Source organism: Dendrobium catenatum, unplaced genomic scaffold (genome assembly GCF_001605985.2).
Source record: "Dendrobium catenatum unplaced genomic scaffold, ASM160598v2 fragScaff_scaffold_1593, whole genome shotgun sequence".
Lineage (NCBI taxonomy): Eukaryota > Viridiplantae > Streptophyta > Magnoliopsida > Asparagales > Orchidaceae > Dendrobium > Dendrobium catenatum.
Window position 1 is genome coordinate 491,799 of NW_021320055.1, and position 23,569 is coordinate 515,367.

At 34.2% G+C, this 23,569-nt stretch overlaps 2 protein-coding genes across 12 annotated transcripts in view; one reads left to right on the forward strand and one right to left on the reverse strand.

The window, feature by feature from the left end:
* Nucleotides 1–964: 964 nt before the first annotated feature.
* Nucleotides 965–5,824, reverse strand: LOC110104294. The gene is made up of 7 exons (XM_020833327.2): nt 5,525–5,824; nt 4,160–4,303; nt 2,892–2,959; nt 2,729–2,779; nt 2,575–2,634; nt 1,593–2,000; nt 965–1,290 (listed from the first exon to the last, which is right to left on the reverse strand). The coding sequence occupies exons 1-7, from the start codon at nt 5,667–5,669 to the stop codon at nt 1,252–1,254; spliced, it is 915 nt and encodes a 304-aa protein (XP_020688986.1). The 5' UTR covers nt 5,670–5,824; the 3' UTR covers nt 965–1,251.
* A 2,650-nt stretch (nt 5,825–8,474) lies between these two features.
* The window catches only part of LOC110104295 (guanine nucleotide-binding protein alpha-2 subunit), a 38,096-nt gene continuing 23,001 nt past the window's right edge, over nt 8,475–23,569 (forward strand). For 3 of the 11 annotated variants that reach the window (XM_020833332.2, XM_020833328.2, XM_028700799.1), the window contains exons 1-6: nt 8,475–8,713; nt 18,328–18,395; nt 18,520–18,592; nt 20,056–20,093; nt 20,175–20,264; nt 20,396–20,473. In XM_020833332.2, the coding sequence (XP_020688991.1) occupies nt 18,333–18,395; nt 18,520–18,592; nt 20,056–20,093; nt 20,175–20,264; nt 20,396–20,473 (342 nt within the window). In that variant the 5' untranslated portion in view covers nt 8,475–8,713; nt 18,328–18,332. Of the gene's footprint in view, nt 8,714–9,669; nt 9,808–18,302; nt 18,396–18,519; nt 18,593–20,055; nt 20,094–20,133; nt 20,265–20,395; nt 20,474–23,125; nt 23,234–23,408; nt 23,511–23,569 lie in introns of those variants that run through there. The other 8 variants (XM_028700802.1, XM_028700801.1, XM_028700796.1 and 5 more) reach the window with 5 other exon arrangements.

A 23,569-nucleotide genomic window follows, 5' to 3' on the forward strand; every position in this document is an offset into this window, starting at 1 on the left:
AATATGTAAATAGAATAGTATATGATGATATGTATGTAAATCTTCCTTAAAAAAAAGGCCAGGAAGATTCAAGAGAAAGAAAATGACGAGAGTAAGTGAGAATATATATATTTATTTAGAGACTGTTTGAGTTATTTTATTTAATATATTTCTCATTTTAAAATATTTTTAAAATCACTTAAAGCATTTCAATTTTTTTAAAAAAATATTATTAAGCCAGTAACCATCATCATCAAGCGTCATTATTATTATATAAATTAATTTATTCAATATGCAATAAAATTAAAAATATATATTATACATTATAACAAAATATAAATAAAATAAAATCAAAATAAATATATGTACGCCCAACATTTTAACCAATTTTACAACAAATATTAAAATTAGATTCAAAAACAATTATTTTAAAAAATTGCAACTAATAAATAATTAAAGAATAAAACCCCCTAGGCCCTGTTAGATCATTCTGATATTTTTACATTTTTTATTTTTTTAATTATTTTTTTATTTTATGTTATACATGCTTTAACATAAATTAAAGACATATTTAACAATTTTCACACGTTTACTATTTTTTAAAATGAAACATAAAAAAAAAAAAATTATCTAACCATGTGATTCCACACGAAAAGAACGCCAGCAGCCTTCTCTTCTGTCCAATGGGGTTTGGCTCTTCTAATGCTTTCTTTGGACAACTTTTTGATTGCTTAAAAAAAAAATTCTAATACATAAACTTTTAATTTAAAAAAATTAATTAATTTTTTTAAAAAAAAAAATATTAAGAAAGTTGTCTCAAGTTATAAACACAACTTAAACTTTTTTCATGTTTTTTTAACAAATTAATTAATTAAAAAATACAAATAAATAAATTTTATTTTTTGAAATAATATATATACATCAAGCATGCCCCAAGTGATTAGAACAGTTCCATTGTAAATAAAAAATATAACAAAACAAAGTATGCTTCAAAAATCAATGCCTCCATTTCACAGAAAAACAACTTTATAAATTGGACAAACACCAAACTGAATAATATCAAAGCTCTACACAAATTTTGACCATCATCAAACACTCCTACAGAAACAAAAGACCTTTCAACTTCTATTCAGTCCACAAAATGAATTGCTTACTAATATTTACTAAAAAGAACTAACCATACAACTTTACAAAGGAAGATGTTACAGGACATAAATGTCTACAGGACCTGTGAGTCTTCAATGGAGTTGGAATTTCTTCAGAAAATGATCACTACTTTATAGCCAACCCTTTCACTGCCTCCACAAAAAGCTGAAAATCAGTCATTCAATGTTAGAATTAGAAACACTCTGCAAATATCATAACTCAACCGTCTCAGTTTTACGAGAGATTATTAAGTGCGGTGTCCGGACCGTCCGGAGATGAATCCGGACGCACCATGTCACCCGGATGCAATGGGCCCCGGGTGACATGACACGTCCATATTCACTGGCACATCCGAATTCGCCTCCGAACGAATCCAAACGCCGTCCGTAATAATTTTTCCAGTTTTACAAACAAATAAATAAACAGTACAAGCTCATATAAAGCTAAGGGGAAACAAAAGGGATTACCTTAGATGGTCCATGTGGGAATAGAGTACTTCTAGTTTTTGTTTTCTCAATCACACACATCAGTTTTTCTTCAGAGTTTTCAGCCTGGTTTTCTTCTTGAATCCTTCCTTTACTTCGAAGATTGTATGTTTTTCTATTCGAAATATCGGTAACTGGAGTAGCTTGGTTCTTTTGTTCCTTAATGGCGCTCCTGGTCTCATCTTTCCTTGCAAACTGAGTCGCTGCAGCTCGAGCACCGGCTATGGCTGCACTGACACTTTTCGACTTCTCCACTTCAGATGCTTTGGAACTGCTAGACATAAGTGATCCCGGCTTTAGTGACAAGGAGTTCTGAGGATCAGGCAATGGAAACTTGACTGGAAGAGGGCTTTTAATTGCAGTGAGACCTCGTACTGCTGCCTCATAGATCTGGGAGATCAATTATACAATAGTTAAATTACATCAAACATATCATTAATACATACTAATATAAAATAAAATACATAATTTTATGTGTATATTTTGATGTGATGCATAGGGGTGTCAATATTTGACGTGACCAGAAAACCCGACTCGAACTCGACCCGAAAATTTAGGGTTATGGTCAACCAGGACCGGAAACAGGTCGGGTTCTAGTTTAGCAAATCGACCCGTATCAAAAATCGGGTCGAGTTCGGGTTGACCCAATAACCCAAAATTAACCTGATTTTGACTTGTTTTGACCCGAAAACCCATTTTTGAACCGGGAAACCCGAGATTGACACGTTTTTTTAACCCGGAAATCGGAGATTTACCCATTTTTGATCCGAAAATCAGCATTTTTTGTCAGTCCCGAATCATTCGGGTTGACCCGAATAGTGTCAGGCAGGTTTCGGATTCGACTCGACCCGTGACCCGAAATTAACACCCCCAGTGATGCATCGATTAGAGTGTTAAACAGGTAAATTCAAAGTAAAATTCATAAGAGTTTTTGTGTATGTATGTAGATAGGACTGTAACATACCTTGTTTTCTAGATTATATACGCCTTGGTAGCCTCGCATTTCAAAAGGAACTATTAATTTCTGCATGCATGTTCAAAAGAGCAAAAAATAACAGATAAGAAAAATCATTTGCTTCAGATGTTCATAAAACTGAAGAAGTTGAAACAAAACATACTTGTGGTTTTTCACAGAGCCAACAGAACCCTGGAAAGGCTTCTAACCTGACCTGTAAACAATTGGTGCAGATTATTAAATCATGGAAGAAGACAAGAAATCCAAGTAAGTTGGCGATTTATGATAAAAAAACAGAAATAATCATGTTGTATAATGAAACCTACCGATTCAGGAACTTCTTTCCAGCCAGCCAGCTCTTCACTTCTCAGACAACCAACAATTTCTACACAGCCTATGCAGAAACAATCATTCTTATAAAATAATCTTAGGTAGGCTGTAGAAACAATCATTCTTATAAAATAATCTTAGGTATGAAATGCCGCAGAAACCATAAAGTTATACATCAATGGTGATTAAGGTTTTGTTTTGGACGACTTTCTTACTACTTCTTAAAGCAGCTTTACAGTACAAAAATTAAAATTTGTATACTAAAAAGCCGCTTTAAGAAGCAGTAAGAAAGTTGTCCCAGACGAAGCCTACGTAACATATATGATGAAATTAACTATACTAGTGGTGCAAAATCTCAAATATACCACAGATCATCACCAAAGTGAGGAGTCTGGGATTCAAACAGGGTCAATAAGTTAGGTGACACAAAAATTGTAATTAAAATAGAGCAATTTAAGCATGCAAAACAGGAACTAAGTATTGATATACACCATGCATGTTCAAAATGTCAAAATTGGAAATTGGACTTGTATGTGGAGTTAATAAGTTATGTAGCACTAAACAGCATAACAGTAATCTCTTGTAGATATTAAACCTAAGAAAATTTACTTACAAAGGTTATAAAATGGTGGCACTTTGATAGAAAGTGTCATAAGAAATTTAAGAAGAAAAACACACCAGTACTTTTTTATTGAAAAGACTAAGAAGAAAAATATAAGATACAATTGGATCTTAAATTGTAGAGGAAGATCCGGCTCTCCCAAATCTCTAGCTGTCGGCTAGAGCCAACTCAACCTAAGAAAAATTAATTCCAACAAAATCAATCGTAATCTGAAATCACCCCATAGTTAGTCTTAAATAGGCTCCCCTAATTCCCTCCCAAAAGGCCCATTTTCCTAAATAATTCCCTCTCATATTTAAATTCAATTAATTTATTTCTCTAATTAATTCCCTCTCAATTGTAATTAAAATTTTCCTAAATAAATCCCCCATTGATTTATCCTTACATAATTAATATTATTATGTAATATTAACTCCGATGAGCTTTTCCTAAATAAATCACCATAGTAAGAAGTTTCAGTTCAAATCATAGTGAGAAGTTTCAATTCAAATCATGGCTGAGAAAAACATTTCCAAACTGATGAAAATCTTCTAATAAAAAATTCATATGATAGAAATTTCAAATATAGTATTCTACATAAAAACAATAAAAAATCAAAAACTAAACTGAAACACAGTAGGAACATAATTCAGATATGCCTACCTAAAAGACGTGAGACTGGATAGTGCTCTGGAAACTTGATATCAGTGGCCCCATCCAAGGCATATATTTCCCTGTAGAACTTCTCCATTGCTTTGATTGTGTCCGGCTCTGGAACTTTTGAAGCCGCGTGAATCCATAGCCGGCCTTCAAAACAAAATTCAACAACAATCCAGTTATACAAAACATGGCTGCGCCACCAAGGACCAATTTAATGAAACACAGAAGAGCTAAAAATCAGAACTAGTATTTAAAACTATTCCGATTCAAATCAAGGAATAGAGAAGATTTGTGCGGTGATTTGTTCAGCTTGGCAACAAATTAGCAATTACTAACTGCATATTCCTTTAGGTTAAATAGACTAATCATTGCGTAAATGGAACACATTAAGGCTTTGTTTGGCACGGCTTTCTTTCTGTTTTTTAAAGCATCTTCCTAGTACAAAAATTTTAATTTTTATACTAAGAAACTGCTTTAAGACTAAGAAACTGCTTTAAGAAGCAATAAGAAAGCAGTCCCAAATGAAGCCTAAGATTTTATTTGGGACGGTTTTTTTACTGCTTCTTAAAGCAGCTTTTTAGTACAAAAAGTAAACCCTAAATTTTAATTTTTGTACTAGAAAGTTAATTTTAAGAAGTAATAAAAAAGCAATCTCAAATGAAGCCTAAGTGTTAACATTACATAAATTAATGAATATGATAAGAATAGCAATTCTACCACTTTTCAGATGATGTGTTACTAATTTGGGGGATTTCCATATATACCATTTTATTTCATACTATTTATATATTTATCACCTAAAATTTTAATATTACATGATTACCACCCATATAACAAATATACGTGCATGAAATGAAATATTAAAGTTTATAACATGGTATGGGTGGTAAGAATGAAATATAGTAGTGATATATTTGATATTAAAATTTTATTTGAGTGACAGAAATGTAATATTAAAATTTTAGGTGTTAAATATGTAAATATCATTAAATAAAATGATATGTATGTAAATCCCTAGTAATCTTCCCCATGATGGTCTTCCGTTATTAAACTGCCGCACTATCTCCGCTACCTACGGCTCGTGCAGTTAGTGGAATAAAAGTGCTTAACAATATCAATCAACCTAAACAATAAATAATTGATTAATAATTAACAAGCCTAATTAAGGCGATTAACATAAAATCTAGCAATAGGTTGGGCGGCGGCGGCGGTTCTGATACCCTCCGATAGGCCGATTTCGTTAAGGAACGGGGGGACGGCGGCGGGGACTCTCGCCAACCCTATTGTGCAGCCGTAGCAGCTCGGGACAGAAATTTAGGGCATCCAATGTCAAAGATGGAAAATAATACAGTAGAAAAGAAAGCCTACCAGTGAGAGGAGCAGGCCATGATCGTCCCTCGATTCTCTTGATGCCGTGGATCAAGAGCGAAGCCCAGGGCTGATGCATCGTCAGACATGGATTCCGATATCGACCGCCTCCGCGACCGCTGCCGCCGCCGCCTTTTCCGTTCATCTCTCCACCGTGGAAGCAAAGCGAAGAAGACGGAAGATTTGAAGGTATGTTAATAAATCAAGAATCTTGCTGGAATTCTATGGAAAGCTACGAGCTTGGAAGAAGGGGAGGGATCGCGTTTCTATTTAAGAAGCTCGGGAAAAGAATATCTTGCTAAATATAGTTTGTTACTAAATTTAAGGAGCGGTAGTCGCAAAATCAGATGAAAATATATGAAATTTTTTATTTTGTATGCTTCATAATGCACTATTTTTAATTACTATAATATTTTCATTCAATTAATTTTCATTTAAGTTAATTTTAAGACAAAATAAAAAGTAAATGTTAATTTGAGATTATTGTGATTTTTTTATAAAGATAATTATGATGTTTATGATATTATAAATAATTTTTTTAATCAAACATATTTTTAATAGCTCTCCCACATAAATAAATCTAGTTATAAAAAATAATTTTTCTTCAAAAAATTTTTTAAAAATTGCGAGAATGTAGCTAGTAACCAAATGAAAATATTATCTCTGTCTACAAATCTGGAGTCTTTTTTTAACTATATTCCCCTTAGAATAATCATTATAAACATTCAGATGTTTCGTTCTCTTGCCATGAGATTCTTTCTTTTTTTGCTTAAAATTTATTCATAATAAGGATAAGGTAAGAAGGATGCACCTATAGCTCAAAAGTTTAGAAGAAGTAGTAGAATTATGCTTCATTTGGGACAGCTTTCATATTGTTTATCAAAGTAACTTTTTAATATAAAAATTTAATTTTTTGAATAATAAAACAACTTTAAGAAGCAGTAAACAATCATCCCAAACAAAATGTTTGACTTCAATAGAAGACTAATAGACATTTTCAATACAATTAAATAGGCTTGTACAATCTATCTTCCTTTGAACTTGAAGGAGATATGTCATGTTCTTGCACCATAATATAAAACATCAAAATTTTCCAACATAAGTAGCGCTTGAATACTAGCTTGTATATTTCTCCTATATTCATTCAACTATGATGCAAACTAAGGTTTTGTTTGAGACAACTTTCTTACTGCTTCTCAAAACAGCTTTCTAGTACACATTAATTTTTTTTTACTAAAAAATTATTTTAAGAACCAATAATAAAGTCGTCCCAAACGAAGCCCGAGTTAAATTTTAAACTCACTTGTTATATCTTTGAGTTTGACTCGTTTAAATTTCATTTCATTCTATTTCGAATTGTGTTTAAATTTGTCCATAAGCATCATAATCATATTCGATTGATTTTAACTCAACAAGCTTGTTACGTTCGTTTTCAACTCAAATTTAACTCGAATTATGAATAAATATCAAATATTTTAATATGTGCTATACTTCTATAAAATATCCATGGACCTTATGAGCTAGAAAGTTAGCACAATCATACTTGTTTAGATTTGGTGACATGCATCAAAACGTGTTTGCTCTATGGATGCCAAAGAGAAGGGCCATCAACAAGATCAATCGTGACTTATTGTATAAATAATTAAGGATAAGATTAATTAATTAGACCAACATTAAATTTAAATAAAATAATACATAATTTTAAGAGATAATACTCGATTGAACATCACTTTGACCCTTCAGGGTCACGTGTAGTTCCTTTTTGAATTTGACTATGATACTCATGATGAAGTTTATAGTTTTGTAATATGAACATATTAGTGAATGATATTGTCATCTTTTCAATACGATATATTGTACATAATGACAAGTTCAGTACAAAATTAAAACAAATTTACGATTCTATACATAATTAAAACAGTTAGATATTGTCATCTTACAGGATTATTTGAATTAAAACAAATTTACGATATTCAGCACAAGTTCAGTACAAAATTAAAACAAATTTACAAATTTAGTGAATGATACGCTTGTGGTATTGATGGTTGTATTTTATTTGCATTTTGATAAAATCAAGATAAATAACTTAGTCATTGTTAGCTATTATAAAATGAACTTGGTTGTGATAAGTGGGGTCGTACTTTTTTCATGTGAAATTGAGACAATTTAACAATAACTCTATTTCATTGAACTTTGATAACATTACCACAAGCGCATGCTCTTATCCACTAACAACATTGATTTTCTTAGATAGATAGCCCAAATAATTATTTTATCATACGAATAAATTGAAACTTGTAGCAGCTCCAATCAAATTAGCTTCTGATTCCTTAACATTTGCATACCTTCTTTTAGCTCTCGCTTCCTGTGAGCATGTCGTATCCATGAATAATGCAAAGTCTTAAATATTTAGAATTTGAAGCTTTTGCATATTCTTTTTTTTTTTAAAATGGAATGACAATGCTAAACCTATCTTACAAAAGTAAAAGATGATGAATTGGATCATATCGGTCGGACCTATACAACAACATCAAGCCTTTATCCCACTACGTGGAGTCGGTTATATGAATTCTTTTTTTCCATTGTGTACTATTAAAAGTCAAATTCTCATTTAAATCTAATAAAGAAAGGTCATTCATAATATTTTCTAACCAAATATTTTTAGGTTTACCCCTACCTTTCTTAACATAAGTCAAATCTAATACCTCTACTCTCCTAACTGGGTCATCGGTCGGACATATAAGACAACTAAAAAACAAAGTACATTTTTTTTTGTGAAGAGGAAGCATTGTTTTTAGGCCAGTGAAAACCTCGGTCGACATAGCATGCAACACATACCAATTTACAAGGATCAACACTTAAGACTTTCACTGCTTGCCGAAGAATTCAAATGAGAAACCTAAACAAGATGGTTACAAATTACAATTGAATATCCATATTCAGTAAGTGTTAGCGTCGAATAATTTTTCCTCAATGACGCCGTCCCACCAAAGCCTCGTGTTTCTCTCTACGCCACTTAGCCCGCTCGTCTAGGGTTTTCTTTTCAACTGCTCCATTTCTTTGGTGTTGCTTTGCTTCGCGTGAAGAAGCCGGCTGTTGTTTCTCTTCACGGCCATTTCCTCGTCGCTTCTTCGCCTCGTTCGACGGCGTCGGATTGGAGCTCACGACGGGAGCTCGCTCGTGGCGAAGGTAACCATCTTTCTTACAAGCGGCGCCTATATGTCCATTTGACTTAGCTATCATTTTGACAAGTGCACGATTCTGCTATCATTTTGACAAGTTCACCATCAAACAAATGAAAGGAGATACATCCATCAAGATATTCATTTCAATCTACATTCTCCTTCTAAATGCCTTTTTTAACATCAGAATGCGATGAAATTTTTCCTGGGGAATATCCATAGGGATAATCACCAAAATTTAAAGATGAACATTTTCAGTGGGTTCAGCTGTTTGTAGACAGTTTGATACTGAGCAATCGATCGGAAACCTGCAAAAGCTTAGAGGAAGAAGAAGAGCAGTAGAATATGTTTCTCATATTTCATCTTGGTTGCAAATACAGCTACAATAAACATCATATAGAAGATGACTGACAAAATGGTTAACAGGGAACGGCTGAGATCAAAAGCCGGTGCAGAGCATACACGGTTGAGATTAAATGTGACTGAAAAAGTGAGTGCTGTAGCAGAGCCAAACGTGGAGAGGGAAGCCGTCTGATCATAAGACCTGGAGCTTATCTAATTGCATAAATCAGTCATCACCTCCCCTCAAGTTAACAATGTTATGTTGAATTGTTAACTTGCCGCACAATAGCTGAATCCGTGTAGTAGATAATGGTTTGGTAAAAAGATCAGCTGGCTGATCAATGGAGGAGAGATGATGAACTGTAATTTGACGTTGCTTGATGCAATCCCGAATAAAATGAAAGTCCACCTCAATATGTTTAGTACGAGCATGAAAAACGAGATTATTAGCTAAAGCAAGTGCTGAAATAAATAAGGAAGTGGGAGTTGAAACCGGTATAACAAAATCAAGAAGAAGACGACATAGCCAAATTATATCAGTGGCTGCAATGGCAAGGGCCCTATACTCGGCCTCAGTAGAAGAACGAGCAACCGTCGTTTGTTTCTTCACACACCAGGAAATAAGATTGCAACCGAGAAAGACACAATAGCCTGTAACAGATCGGCGGTTAGTATGATCAGCAGCCCAGTCTGCATCAAAGTAAGCATGAAGCTCCATAGAAGAAGGCAGAATCGGAAGCCCAACTTGCATAGTACCACGTAAGTAACAAAATACTTGTTTAAGCAATTGATAATGCAGTAAATATGGTTTATGCATATGCTAGCACATAAAATTAACAGCAAAGGAGAGATCAGGACGCGTAATGGTTAGATATTGCAATGAACCAACTAATTGCCTATATAATTCTGGTTTAGAAAAGAGCTCGGCAGAAGCAGTAAGAGGAGGAATTTTAGTTGGTAGAGGAGTCAAAATCGTCTTAAAGTCCTTTATTCCTGATCTTTCAAGAAGCTAAACAACATACAAGTGTTGAGAGAGGTGAAATCCGTCCTGAAGTTGCTGAACTTGAACCCAGAAAAGTTGAGACTGGTCTAAGATTGCGAACTTGGAATCGAGACTGCAAAGCCTGTAAGAGAGAATCAATCGCTGAAGGTTGATTACCCGTGAGGAGAATGTCATCTACATAAACCAGAATGTAGAGTTGAAGATCATCCTTATGAAGCCGGAGAAGGGACGGGTCAGCAGAGCTGACCGTGAAACCAAAGTCAGTGAGAAATGTTGTAAATGTGGCAAACCATTGCCACGGCGCTTGCTTTAAACCGTAAAGGGCCTTTTTTAGAAGACACACATGATTGGGGTGCTGAGGATCGGTAAATCCCGGAGGCTGCATCATATAAACGGTTTCATCTAGCATGCCATGTAATAAGGCATTGGAGACATCAAGCTGTAAGATAGGCCAATGGCGAGTGACAGCCACAGTAAACAGGACGCGAATCGTTGGAAATTTGGCAACAGGGCTAAATGTATCAAAATAATCTATGACATATTCCTGATCAAAGCCGCGAGCAACCAATCGAGCTTTATAACGAACTACGGAACCATCAGAGTTAAATTTAGTCTGATAAATCCATTTACTGCCAAGAACATTAAGTTGAGGATTGGAAGGAACTAAAGCCCAGGTTCCTTGACTTTGAAGGGCCTCAAACTCAAATGACATGGCTCAGCTCCATTCAGGATATTTGACAGCCTGAGAAAAGCAAGTTGGCTGAACTGGAATAACAGTGTGATTCATATCAAAAATTGGTTTCGGTTTACGGGTGCCACCACGGGATCGAGTAACCATTGGATGAGACAGGTGGAGGAGCTGGGTGAGTTGGAAGTTGATCAGTAAACGATGGAGGCAGAGGAGGAGATACAGGAATGTTGAGACTGGGTTCTGACTCTGATGGTAGTGGTGGAGGCTGAAGTATCTGAGAAGCAGATTGAGAAGATGCAGAAGCAAGAACAAGTAGTGAAGGTGGCAGTCTGGCAGAGGCTGCTGTGGTTGAGAAAGAGATGGTTGCCCCAACGAATGGAAGGGATAAATAGTTTCAAAAAATGTAACATGCCGAGACAAATGTATGCGACCTGTAAGTGAATTGAAACATTTATATCCTTTGGTGGCATCGGCATAACCAGAAAAACACATGGATATGCTCTTGGCTGAAATTTATTGTGAAGATGTGTAGGTTGCCATGGATAACATAAGCAGCCAAACACGCGGAACAGAGAATAGTCTGGTGGAGATTGATACAGACGCTCATAAGGAGAACTATTTCGAAGCAATTTGGACGGTAAGCGATTTATAGTAAAGGCCGCAGTTGCCAAAGCTTCAGGCCAAAAATGATTTGGTAAGTTTGCATGAAATAGAAGAGCTCTGACAGTTTCAAGAAGATGCCTGTGTTTTATCTCGGCAACGCCGTTTTGCTGCGGCGTATAAGGACAGGTAACTTGATGAACAATGCCACATTTGTTGAGATGAGATGTAAATGAATGATTTACAAATTCACCTCCACCATCAGTTCTTAACATTTTGATGCATTGATTAAACTATTTTTATACTAGTGATTGAAAAATAAGAAAAACAGAAAATGATTCAGATTTGGCACGCAAAGGATAAACCCAACAAAAACGAGTGTAATCATCAATAAACAAAAGATAATATCTATATCCTTGAAGAGAAAGAGTAGGGGAAGGACCCCATACATCGGAGTGAACAAGCTGTAAACAGTGTGTAGTTTTAGGAGTAGATAATATAAAAGGTAACCTATGAGCTTTTGCTCGCACGCAGGCAGAACAATGAAAGCTAGAAGATAATAAGCTAACTGGAAGAAGTTGCAATGTGGAACGAGAAGCATGCCCAAGGCGGTGATGCCAGATAGCCGGAGAAGAAGCAGTAGATGATACGGTTGAAACCAAAGTAGTGGACGAAGCTGAGGAGTCAGCTAGAGGGAGCATAATGGGATAGAGACCTTGTTGACAGGGACCGTGAAGGAGAGACCGGTGAGTCTGTTTGTCCTTAATGACAAAACCATTTGCATCAAAGACAATAAAATAAGGGTTATCAGCAGTTAATTTATTAACAGAGATAAGATTATGTGAGAGATGAGGGACATGTAGGACATGATTTAGACGAAGCTTACGGGAAGGGGTCGGTAAGAGTCCTTGACCAGAATTTGCAATAGGCAGAGCTTGGCCATTTCCAACCTGAACATAAGAAGAACTGGTATACGGTTGTCGTAGATGCAGTTGTTGAAGATTGGAGGTCAGATGAGAGGTTGCACCATAATCAAGGAACCAGTCATCAGTGGAGGCTTGTTCACTCGCAACATAAGCCTGTTGAGGTGGTTGATAGGATAGATCTGCTCCGTACCAACATTGGAACGCAGAATGCCCTGTTATTGTGCAGATCTGACACTGAATAGAAGAACGAGGATGCCTTCCACCACGGAACGACTTGGAAGAGTTGCGGCCACCAGGATTTGGTGCAGGAGACGATCTGCCACGATTGTTCTGTACAAAAGAAGCTCGGCCACGAGATCTACCACGAACAGCTTGAAGAGCAAAGGTTTTGTCATGAGAAGGAGCCGAGGTATCAATCGGATTATCCTTGTGAAGACTAAGTTCTTCACTACACATAAGCGAATAAAAATCATCCAGACCGATAGGTCCTAGCTGTGTTCTTATAGCAGTCTTAAAAGCATTGTATGCAGGAGGCAAGCCATTAAGAGTGTACATCAAAATGTCCTCGGAGTCAATAGTGTTTCCTCCAGCAGCTATAGCATCCACTCTCTGCTTGATCTCCGATAGGTATTGGACCATGGTTTTGTCTCCCTTTTGAAGATGATGTAATTCACTCTTTAAATGGAGTTGCCTTGAGCGATTTGTAGACTATAATCGCTTTTCAATGACTGTCCAAACCTCAGGACAGGAATCTAGATTAAGAACATATGGTAGCAAAGGCTATGAAATCGTGGAGTAAATTGTAGCAGACAGATTCTGATCTATCAACATCCATGTTTGATAATCAGGATTAAGACTAGTTGTTCCATTAGATTGAAGAAGATGCTTATGTGGTTTGACAGTTGTGCCATCTAAATAGCCAACGAAGCCATTCGCCGCAAACAGCTTCTGGATTTGAGATTTCCAAATAGGATGATTCTCTGGAGTGAGTTGAGTGCTGATGATCGATTTCACATTCATTATTAAGAACTTGAGCTGTGTCGGAATTTCTGTAGTACTCATTTTGATCGGAGCTGAGGGCGAAGGAGAGAGGGAGGACGCGGAAGCAGATGACTCCATTGCTGCTAAAGGGAGAGGTCAATAGAAGAGCTCTGATACCATGTAGACAGTTTGATACCGAGCAATCGATCGGAAACCTTCAAAAGCTTAGAGGAAGAAGAAGAGCAGTAGAATATGTTTCTCATATTTCATCTTGGTTGCAAATACAACTACAGTAAACATCATATAGAAGATGACTGACAAAACGGTTAACAGGGAACGGCTGAGATCAAAAGCCGGTGCAGAGCATACACGGTTGAGATTAAATGTGACTGAAAAAGTGAGTGTTGAAGCAGAGCCAAAGGTGGAGAGGGAAGCCGTCTGATCATAAGAGTTGGAGCTTATCTAATTTCATAAATCAGCTATCACTGTTGACTTATCAATTATAAGCTTTATAAAATCAGAAGTACGATGAGGAAGCAAATACAACATGAATTAAAAATCAGAACTGTTTCAATTCATAGTTGCTTGATAAAGTTAGTGATACTATATGTTTATGGCAACATGTTCATTGCATTCTACTACTTCAATTTTTTTAAGTTGTCCCACAGCAGTTACTTTAGTAGAATTAGGAGAATATCACTATGCTTCACCCCTTTTTGAAAATCTAATCAAGGTTTGTGAGATCTTCTATTATGAGCATGCTCGTTATTGCTTTCACTTATATTCTGTAATTTATTGTTTTTAAGTCACGAAGAGCTGATTTCCAGGATCTTGATTATTTGCTTCTCTAGGTTCTATGCAATATACAGTTGAATTCTTTACCTTCATTATATACTGAAAACGACTAAACTGAGATGTAACATGTTGATTCATATAGAAAGTAGCTTCATGTCATGCCTAAGCACCAAGTTATTGGTTGAATGCATCTAAGTAAACTATCTAAATTCACTTTTATTAAAGGCATCATATTAAATCTGAATTCTTATATGCTGTAATACACATTGGCGTAGTTGCAACTGGTCCACAGATCAAAAACAACACCATGTCTGCACCATTGGAAGAAATTTAAAGTTTTATGTTGGTTATAAAAGAGATAAAAATGTACAAAGCTGATGCAACCTAAGTTTCTAAATATTTTATGGAGAACACTTAAGAAAGCAATTGAAATATTCTTCCTTTCAATAAAGCATAAACATCAACATGTTAAAAAAATTAAAAATAAAAATAAGTTTTAAAAAGCAGCTTACGTAATCTGTAGGGAAAACACATAAGAAAATATAAATAAGGCTACCCTAAGAACAACCAACAGTGGTCACCTCACATGCAAAGCTCAAAAAAATTAGGACATGTGCTCATAGGAAAGATCTAACATGGAATCCACCACTGAAACGATCTGGCCCAAGTCCACCCTCCTTTAGCAAATACCAACCAAAACGTGACAGCAAGCACCACTAAGCTCACAAGAGAAGACAAATACCGATGGGGCGAGACTTGTGAAAAGAGAAGAAGAGGTAGAAAACCGAGACGAAGAAGTAGAGGTAAAGGGGAAAGGAGGCTAGCTTGCAAGCTAGAAAAACTCGCAGGTTTGTATGCAAACGCTTCACTAAAAACTCCAACTACAGGAAAACAACCCCTATTTATAAGGAAAAGAGCAATTAATGTAGGAAGTTAAAGCACCTCTCATCCAACCACTAGGAACACCATAAATCTGAAGCAAAATTGAAGGGACAGTTGCCTAGGGGAAATCGAAGGGACAACTGTTTAGGGGAAACCGAAGCATCAACACAGCAATCAATGAACACAAAAACCAAAGGGACTACTGACAAGAGGGAAACCGAAGCATCAACACAATAGCCAATGAACATAGAAACGAAGGGACAACTGCCAAGGGGGAAAAATGAGAAAAAAAAAACACCCACCAGGAATCAACCCAGCAACTAACCAAGAGAAAACCCAAAGACACAAAGTGGAGGAAAGGGAGAGAAATTCCTAAGATCACCAACCTAGCATGATCATTGGTTGCCTTCCATCATAGGGCAACCAAAATAAAAATTACAATACATAATCAACCAAAATTCATAAAAAGGTATATAAATATTTGACTATATCAAAAGAGAAAAATTAATATATTGTAAATAAATCATACCTTCCACGCAATTATAATACTTTTAAATATTCTTCCTCGATCCTATCCGAAACAAGAAGGTAATAAATCAAAATAATCATCGCTTATGAATATTCATAACTGTATAAAGCATTACCGAGTTTATATTCTCCGGCTATTTACCCAAGCCTTTAAAAAGAGTTTTTTTTTTTTTAAAGAACATTTTAGGATTTTTCAATATTTTTTCACTGTATTTCAGGAGGCACAACATAGGCTCTTTGTATGAATAATAAACACATTACAGTAGAACAAAGGCAAGGCGAGCATATCAATTTGAATGATTAAATTTGAAAATTTAAACGAGAAATTATTTATGCTTGAATATTTTTCTCCCTGATCGGGAAGGCCTATGTGTTTCATGAACTTCTCAAAAATACTTGTTCAAGACTATTAAGATACTTTCAAAACATCATGTTTGATGAAGAGAAAAGATATCCAAATATTGTTGTCTTCAATGACCAAACTAACACCAAAGGATTAGGTTGTTCTTTGATTTGGCTTAACCAAAATACTTAACATACTCCTTACGTATATGTGATACCAAGTTGATACTTAGCCTCAAACACAAAGCTTTCTCAAAGGCCTAAAATGTTTGTAAGCTAAAATTGATCACCAATTCCTTTGTAGAGTAGGCATCTGTGGTTCCATTTTATTCTTTCATTTACAAACATAAAGCTTATCAACTCATTTATCCTATCTAAAACTTAGAGAAAACGACAAATTATAGCATTTACAAGAAGCAAAGAGACCTTTAAAACAATACACCGCGTGTTTTCAAAAGTGACATTTTTTTTCTTATAGAAACATGCAAGTATAAGTATTTAAAAAACCTGTTAGGCTTATGGTTAAAATGCTATGCTTAAATGTATATTATCAATGAAATAGTAACACTAAGTAGTACACTCCATTCAAAATTTAATTACCGAGTTCAAGTTAAAGTAAATCTTTTAAATCTAGCAAAAATAAAGATAAAAATAATGTTAATTATGATCCGTAGAACTTCTATGCTATAAGAGAGAAAAAGATCGATGAGCCCCTTATTGACCATAAATCAAAAGAATTAGTTTGATGTTGCTCGCTGAGAATAAACCTCTTAGTATGATCAAGGCTTTGCTAGATGTTTGACATGTGATATATCCGTGGCTTTGATGGTTAGGTTTTTGAGCTAAACCTTGAGGTCTAAATTCGTGTTGTTGTAAATGATCTAGGCGTGTAAATGAGTCGAGCTGAGCTTAAGTCACACTTGGCTTGAGCTTGATTAATAGATCGAGCTTCAACTCAAGCTTTAGTCTATGAGTTTGAGCCATCTCACAAGCCAGCTCGTTTATTTTGAAAGAGAGACAATAATTATGATTTAGGCAATTATTATAATAAAATGATTAAAAAAGAGAAATTATAAGAAAACTTATAAAGAACATTAAATATAAGAAAGTGAGATATATTTTTTAAATTTTTTACAACTTTGTACTTAAAATTCTTAATTCTAATATATCTTAAGTATATGATTCCTAATATATCTTAATTATATTTTATATTAATAATTTTTAGACAAATTGACTTACGAGCTAACGAGTCAAGTCATGGCTGGCTCAAGCTTGACTCATTAGTTCATTGAGCTCAGCTCACAAGCCATTTATTTAGCCGAGCCCGAGCCGGCTCACGAGTGGGGCTTGACTCACTTACACCCGTAAGTTAGTATGTGTGGTTAAAAAAAATTACTAATATATTTTTTACTATTATGAATTATATTATTTATTTTTAAATAAGAGGAAGAGATTCTTTTGGTAAAACAGATTGGTTAGATTTTCTTCAGACGAAATACCAAGCACCTTTTTAATAGCAGTATAAATGTGAAGTTGTAAACTTTTTTCCACTAGAAAGTTGGCAGCATTGTAATTGAATATTTTTGTTTACATATCTTAATACTTTTGAAATATTACCACACTTTCAAAATGGTCATTATGCGTGTTGAGCACACGTAATGAATGTCAAGTGAGTCTGAAAATGGTGATCCTAAGGTTTTTTAATGAACTAATTTCAATCTAATTTGACCCTTCTAAAGATCAGGTTGAAACAATTCAATCTGACCTTGAGCCGAGCTAGGCTGGGCTACAGAATAGCTCAATTTAATCTCTATTCTTGCTGAGTTATGCTCATTTCATTCAGTCCAAGCTCGGTCAAATATCTCCAGTATTCTTGAATACCTGTAGTAAAATTCTCCTTTTGTCTACTCATATGGTTTCTCTTAGTATTTAGGATTTCATCTAAATTACTTGTTTACTGCACTATACAAATATCTTTCTTAAACAGTTAAACTCCAAATTGTAATATGTATCTTGCATGGATCTAAAGCTTAACTTTATAAATATTTCACAAGTCATTTCATTTGCTCTTCTAAGAAATCGCTCTTTAGAACAGTGTAAATTCTCGGACTCTTTTTCATATTTCGTTGAGATCTTCATATTTAATTAAAACTTATTATGTTAGTGCTACGTTTTCTATTGTGATTAATTGAAGAATTGCTCGTCAAAACTATATAAGGAAAATATAACTGCCAAACTTTACTGATGATATTATAACTTTTCTTACCATTAGTTTTACAATTCCGCTCTAAGAGATTCAATCTTTTATTTTTTCTATTTATTTTTGTTTCTACTGTAATCACCATAACTACCGCTTCTATAGCTATGCTTCTTATTCTTGTTATCACTACAAAGAATTTTGTGATTTCTATTGCTGATGGTTACTGCCTGTTACTTTGACATCCTTTCAACATGGAATTACGCTTTATAAATCTCCTTTGAATAGTCACTATAGTGTAATTAGTAGTTTTCTGTGCTTTCTATTTTCGTAGAAAGCATGGGATCACTTTGTTGCAGGCAAAGTTCTTTTAATGATGCCAATGCTGAAGAAAATGCACGGGTACGTTTCTTCATTATGAGGATCTTATTATTGGGGTATACACTATCAATGTGTTGAAATTGCTTTAGAATTCATCCAGACTGACCACTGATTTCTCAACTAATCCATCTTTCATTATCTTCAGGCTTTAGAAATTGAGAGACGGATCACCCAGGAAACAAAAGCTGAGCAACACATACACAAACTTTTGCTTCTCGGTATGCTTATAGTATCTTCTATTTGCACATTCAGTCGACCTAGCTTTACAGTTTTTCTTTGGGAAATTTTCATACATACCACTTTATTTCATGCTATTTACATATTTAACATTCAAAATATTAATATTACATGCTTACCACCCATAGAACAACTATAGGTGCATTGAATGAAATATTAAAATTTATAGGGTGGTATGAGTGATAGGAATGAAATATAGGGGTGATATATTTGATACTAAAGTTGTATGTGATTGATAGGCATGTAATATTAATATTTTGGATGTTAGATATGTAAATATCATAGAATAAAGTGGTGTGTATGTAAATCGCCCTTCTTCTTTTTAATGTGTTATGTATAACCCATTGAAAAAAAAGAAAAAACAAACGATTTCATGATGCATATCTTAGATTATAGATCTTCTTGATAGTTTTTGGTTTCCGCTTAGGGCTTATTTGGTTGTCCGCAAGTAAGAGGAAGTGACATTTCGCACTTCCTAAGTCAAAGCTTAGCAAGTTATTTCTAAAAAGGTTGTTTGGCTGTCCAGCAGAAAATGGCAATTGTTTTTATTATTTGGTTGTGTAGGAGGTGGAAGTGTTCAACTATAATATATCCAAAAATATATGTAACTTTATAAATACATCGTACCTATAAGATAGATTTATGCTATGCTGTAATAATATGGTAATATATTATTTTTTTTCTTAGTTAATTTATGAATGCAATCGCATATGCATGTATAAATAGAGATGTACACATAACTACATAATAAAGCTTTAAAAATATTATACATTATAATAATTTATGCAATTTTTCATCTATATTAGACAGTATTGTCATTAGAAATTAATAATTTATTTTCTAATACAATATATACTAGATATTTCAATATATCTTATTTTAGCCTAATTAATAAATTATGCTTTAATTTTTATTATTGTGCATATAATTTTAATATAAATTATAATATATTTTATCATCAATTTTATTATTTGTATGTGAGTGTGAACATATGTGTGTTTTGCATGTGTGAGTGACACTAAAACTCCAAAATAGTAAGAGTATCACAGTTAATGACTTTTGAAAGTTTGAATTCAGAGCATGTGGGCCTGAAGTCATCAGGCTAAGAGTTAAACTAGGGAGTTCCCTGATAGGAAATGTCTTCTGACTTTCCACGTCTCCATCCTACCAAACAGTTGAAGTGTCAACTTCCCCCGACATCTTTCTTTCCATTACTATATATAAACAAACAAGTCCTTTTTTGCTTTTAGTAGACTTGAAAGAAATGCAAGTTTCATAGTGTCAATTCTGACAAATTTAGAACTTATAATTTGTTTCATTCTCTTATGTTATCTGTTATACCATTTATTCTTTTTGTGTTTCATATGAATTGCTAATTTTCTTTGTTGTTGACCCCTTAAAATTCTGGTTAATAATAAATGTGGTAACCTTATTATGCATGAAGGCGCTGGAGAATCTGGAAAATCAACCATATTTAAGCAGGTGTGATTGCTTTAGTAAACTATTTTTTGCTGCGATGCAGTTATCCTGAATGCTTTTTACAGCTGGTTGACTCTTGAGCAGATAAAACTTCTTTTCCAAACTGGCTTTGATGAAACAGAACTCAGAAGCTACACACCAGTTATATATGCCAATGTTTATCAGGCAATTAAAGTACGCAATAATGAAGGGTGTGTTTGTATTTTTCTCTTATTCAAATAATCAGGATTATAGCACTTCTTGAGTTAATTGCTTTGAATAGATAATTCACTTAACCTCCTTGTCAAATCTGTCCGTATAAACAGGTACTATATGACGGATCAAAGGAGTTGGCCCAAAATGAATCGAACTCCTCAATTTATGCTGTTTCTCTTGATAAAAAGGTTTGATTTTACCTTTAAATGTTTTCTTTCCTTTGGGTGTCTCTATGGCCAAGGTGGTATCGGCTGCTTTCATTACTTTCATGTGAACGCTACTATGAACGTATTCTGAACTTGTTTTTTTTTTTCCGCATGGATCCTTGTGAATAATTTATGCTAAAAGTTGTAAAGTGTAAACCATGCTCTTTTTGTTTATGAAAGAATTCTAACTACATTAGAAGTTTTATAGGCCTTAATGCCTTTGAACTAATCTTAGTGATGCTTATAAAGGACATGGATAGTAGTTATAAAAAATGACAAAGAATTTCATAAACCAAAAGTGTAGCAATTATTTCTCTAGACAATTATTGTAACAAAATGATGCTAACAGAATATTTTAATTTGATATATTGATCAATGAGTTTGCTCAACAAGTAGTCTTTTTAAGGTGCATATGGCTGAGAAGATTCAAGTTCTTTCCATGTGCATCAGGGCTTGAGCATCAATTTGCAGCTTCAAACCCCAATGATTGCCATTCCTGACAAACATATATTCATTTTTCACCAGACAACCTTACTATTGTTAACTTTTTGGCTATTTTTTGATAATTTATGTCATCTGTTATGAAGCCACTTGAAACTGCTCTCAAACCATCTGTAAAAGACCTAAAAGGGTAAGGTTTCAATTACTATTATTGAAGAGCATAGGACTTCATTGTATTGAAAAATATATTTTTTATTTTGTAAATCTTTAGTGTCCAGGATTATATGTTGCACTCAAAATGGAAGCAGATGAAGTTGTAGATCTACATTCTCAACCACTTATGATTTGTATGGTGCTTTCAAAAGAGCGCAATTGGTTTGTTTTTGTTTCAAATTACTTTTAGATAAGTTGAAATGGAGTTTTTTTTTATTATTTTTTTTTAAATAAAACATTCATGATTTTTTTTGCCCTGGGTATATATTATATGTTCATGACCCATTTTACTATTTAAAGAAAAAAAAAATGTAATATACAACAACAACAACAACAATCCTTTATCCTACTAAGTGTGGCCGGTTACATGAATTTTTTTTCTCCATTATGCCCTGTTAAAGGTTAAATTCTCATTTAATCTAATAAAAAAAAGATAATTTCTAATATTTTCTAACAAAGCCTTTTTAGGTATACCTCTACCTTTCTTAACATAAGTCAAATCTAATACATCTACTTTCGTAATCGGGTCATCAAAAGGATACCATTTTTATGTGACAAAACCATCTAAGGAAACTCTCTCTATTCTTATCTTCCACTGGAGCTACTCCAACCTTTTCACGTATATACTCATTTCGTATAGAGAGACAAGCCGCTCATCCACCTGAGCATCCTCATCTCTGCGACACTTATCTTAATATTATGCTTCTCTTTTAATGGCCAACATTTTGTACCATAAAGCATTGCAGGTCTAATCACCATCTTATAAGATTTTCCCTTAAGTTTGAGTGAGACTTTTTTATCACACAACAACCTCGATGCATTCCTCCACTTCAACCATCCAACTTGAATTCTACTAATAATATTCCCATCTATTTCACCATCACTCTGAACAATAGACCCAAGATATCTAAAACGCGTATTCTTATTAATGACTTGAGTCGCCCAAAGTTACATTCCCCCCAAAATAACTGTTAGTACTAAAATTGCACTCCATATATTCAGTTTTAAATCTACTCAAACGAAAGCCTTTAGACTCTAAGGTTGACCTCCATAATTTAAGTTTACCTTCAATTCCCTCTCTAGTCTTTTCAACAAGAAGAATATCATCAGCAAAAAGCATAGGGTACAACCTCTTGCAAATGTCTAGTTAGAAACTTCATTGTTAAGCGTGCTCATCTCGGAGAAATACTGTGATGGGTGACATCCTGGGAAGTTACACCAGCATGACAAAACCGTGAGACCATTAGGCCAAAGCAGACAATATCTTGGTAGTTAAGAATTTGAGCTATTACAATAACCTCCAAAATGTTGACTCACTGGTGAAAAGAGATTTCAAATTCTATGAACCTAACAATGCATGAATCATAAAAAAATCTATCTTCACCAAGCTTCCAACAAGGAGACCCAAATGAGTCATTTTGTAGTTTTGAAATTCATGTGGATTTAAAATTATAAGCTTTGATGTTGTATGTATCAGTTTATCTTGTCTTGTTTACTTTTTTTTGGCAATTATTGCTAATTGCCGTTGTTGTACTAATATCATATTCTCATTTATAACATTTCACTTAAATAAAAAAAAATGAAATTCTTTGCACATGGAACTGCTCCATTGCTTCATGATCATTAAAAACATATTTGTACAGCAATTTGTCCATCTCTATGAGAGTGGCTATGACTTTTACTTTATATCAAACTTGAAAGATTGCTTCGGAGCATTTCTATGCAATTTTTCCATCAAAGATTGTTTTATGTAGGAAGTCTGTTTTAATGATGGTATATAGTCTTTTATTCACCTAAGGTATTGTTTATATTCCAGTTGCTGCAGAAAGCAAGACAATGATTCGTATTTGTAAAGGGATATGGGATTTAATAGTCTATTTCTGTCATTCGTATACGTTAAGAAGTCCAAAACTTCCCCTTGATCCCATGAAGTTCCTGATATTATTTTAGTTGACAAAAACTGTGAAACTCTTGGATCAGGAAATTGGTGAAAAGGTTTCTGAAATTGGGAGCAGGTTGGAGTATCCTAATCTGACTAAAGAAACTGCAAAGGAGATAGAAGCTCTATGGAATGATGCTGCCATTCAGGTAGTGTCTTTTAGATGTATATGTTCTTACTTAATTTGATGTATAGTTTTAAATTATAATTGTCTTATAGATTCATGTTTGCTACTTCGCCTATTTAAGCTAGGTAGCAATATGCAGAAGTTGGTTTTATTTGATACAATGGTTGGAAGTTAGTTGATTAAACATTCATTTGCAGGAGACTTATTCTCGTGGAAATATTCTACAAATCCCAGACTGTACTCTATATTTCATGGACAATTTGGGAAGATTGTCTGAAACTGATTATGTTCCAACTAAGGTTCTTAAGCTTCTTTTCTTCCGTCACCTAAGAGTAACCATTCCTTTGTTTTTCATTTC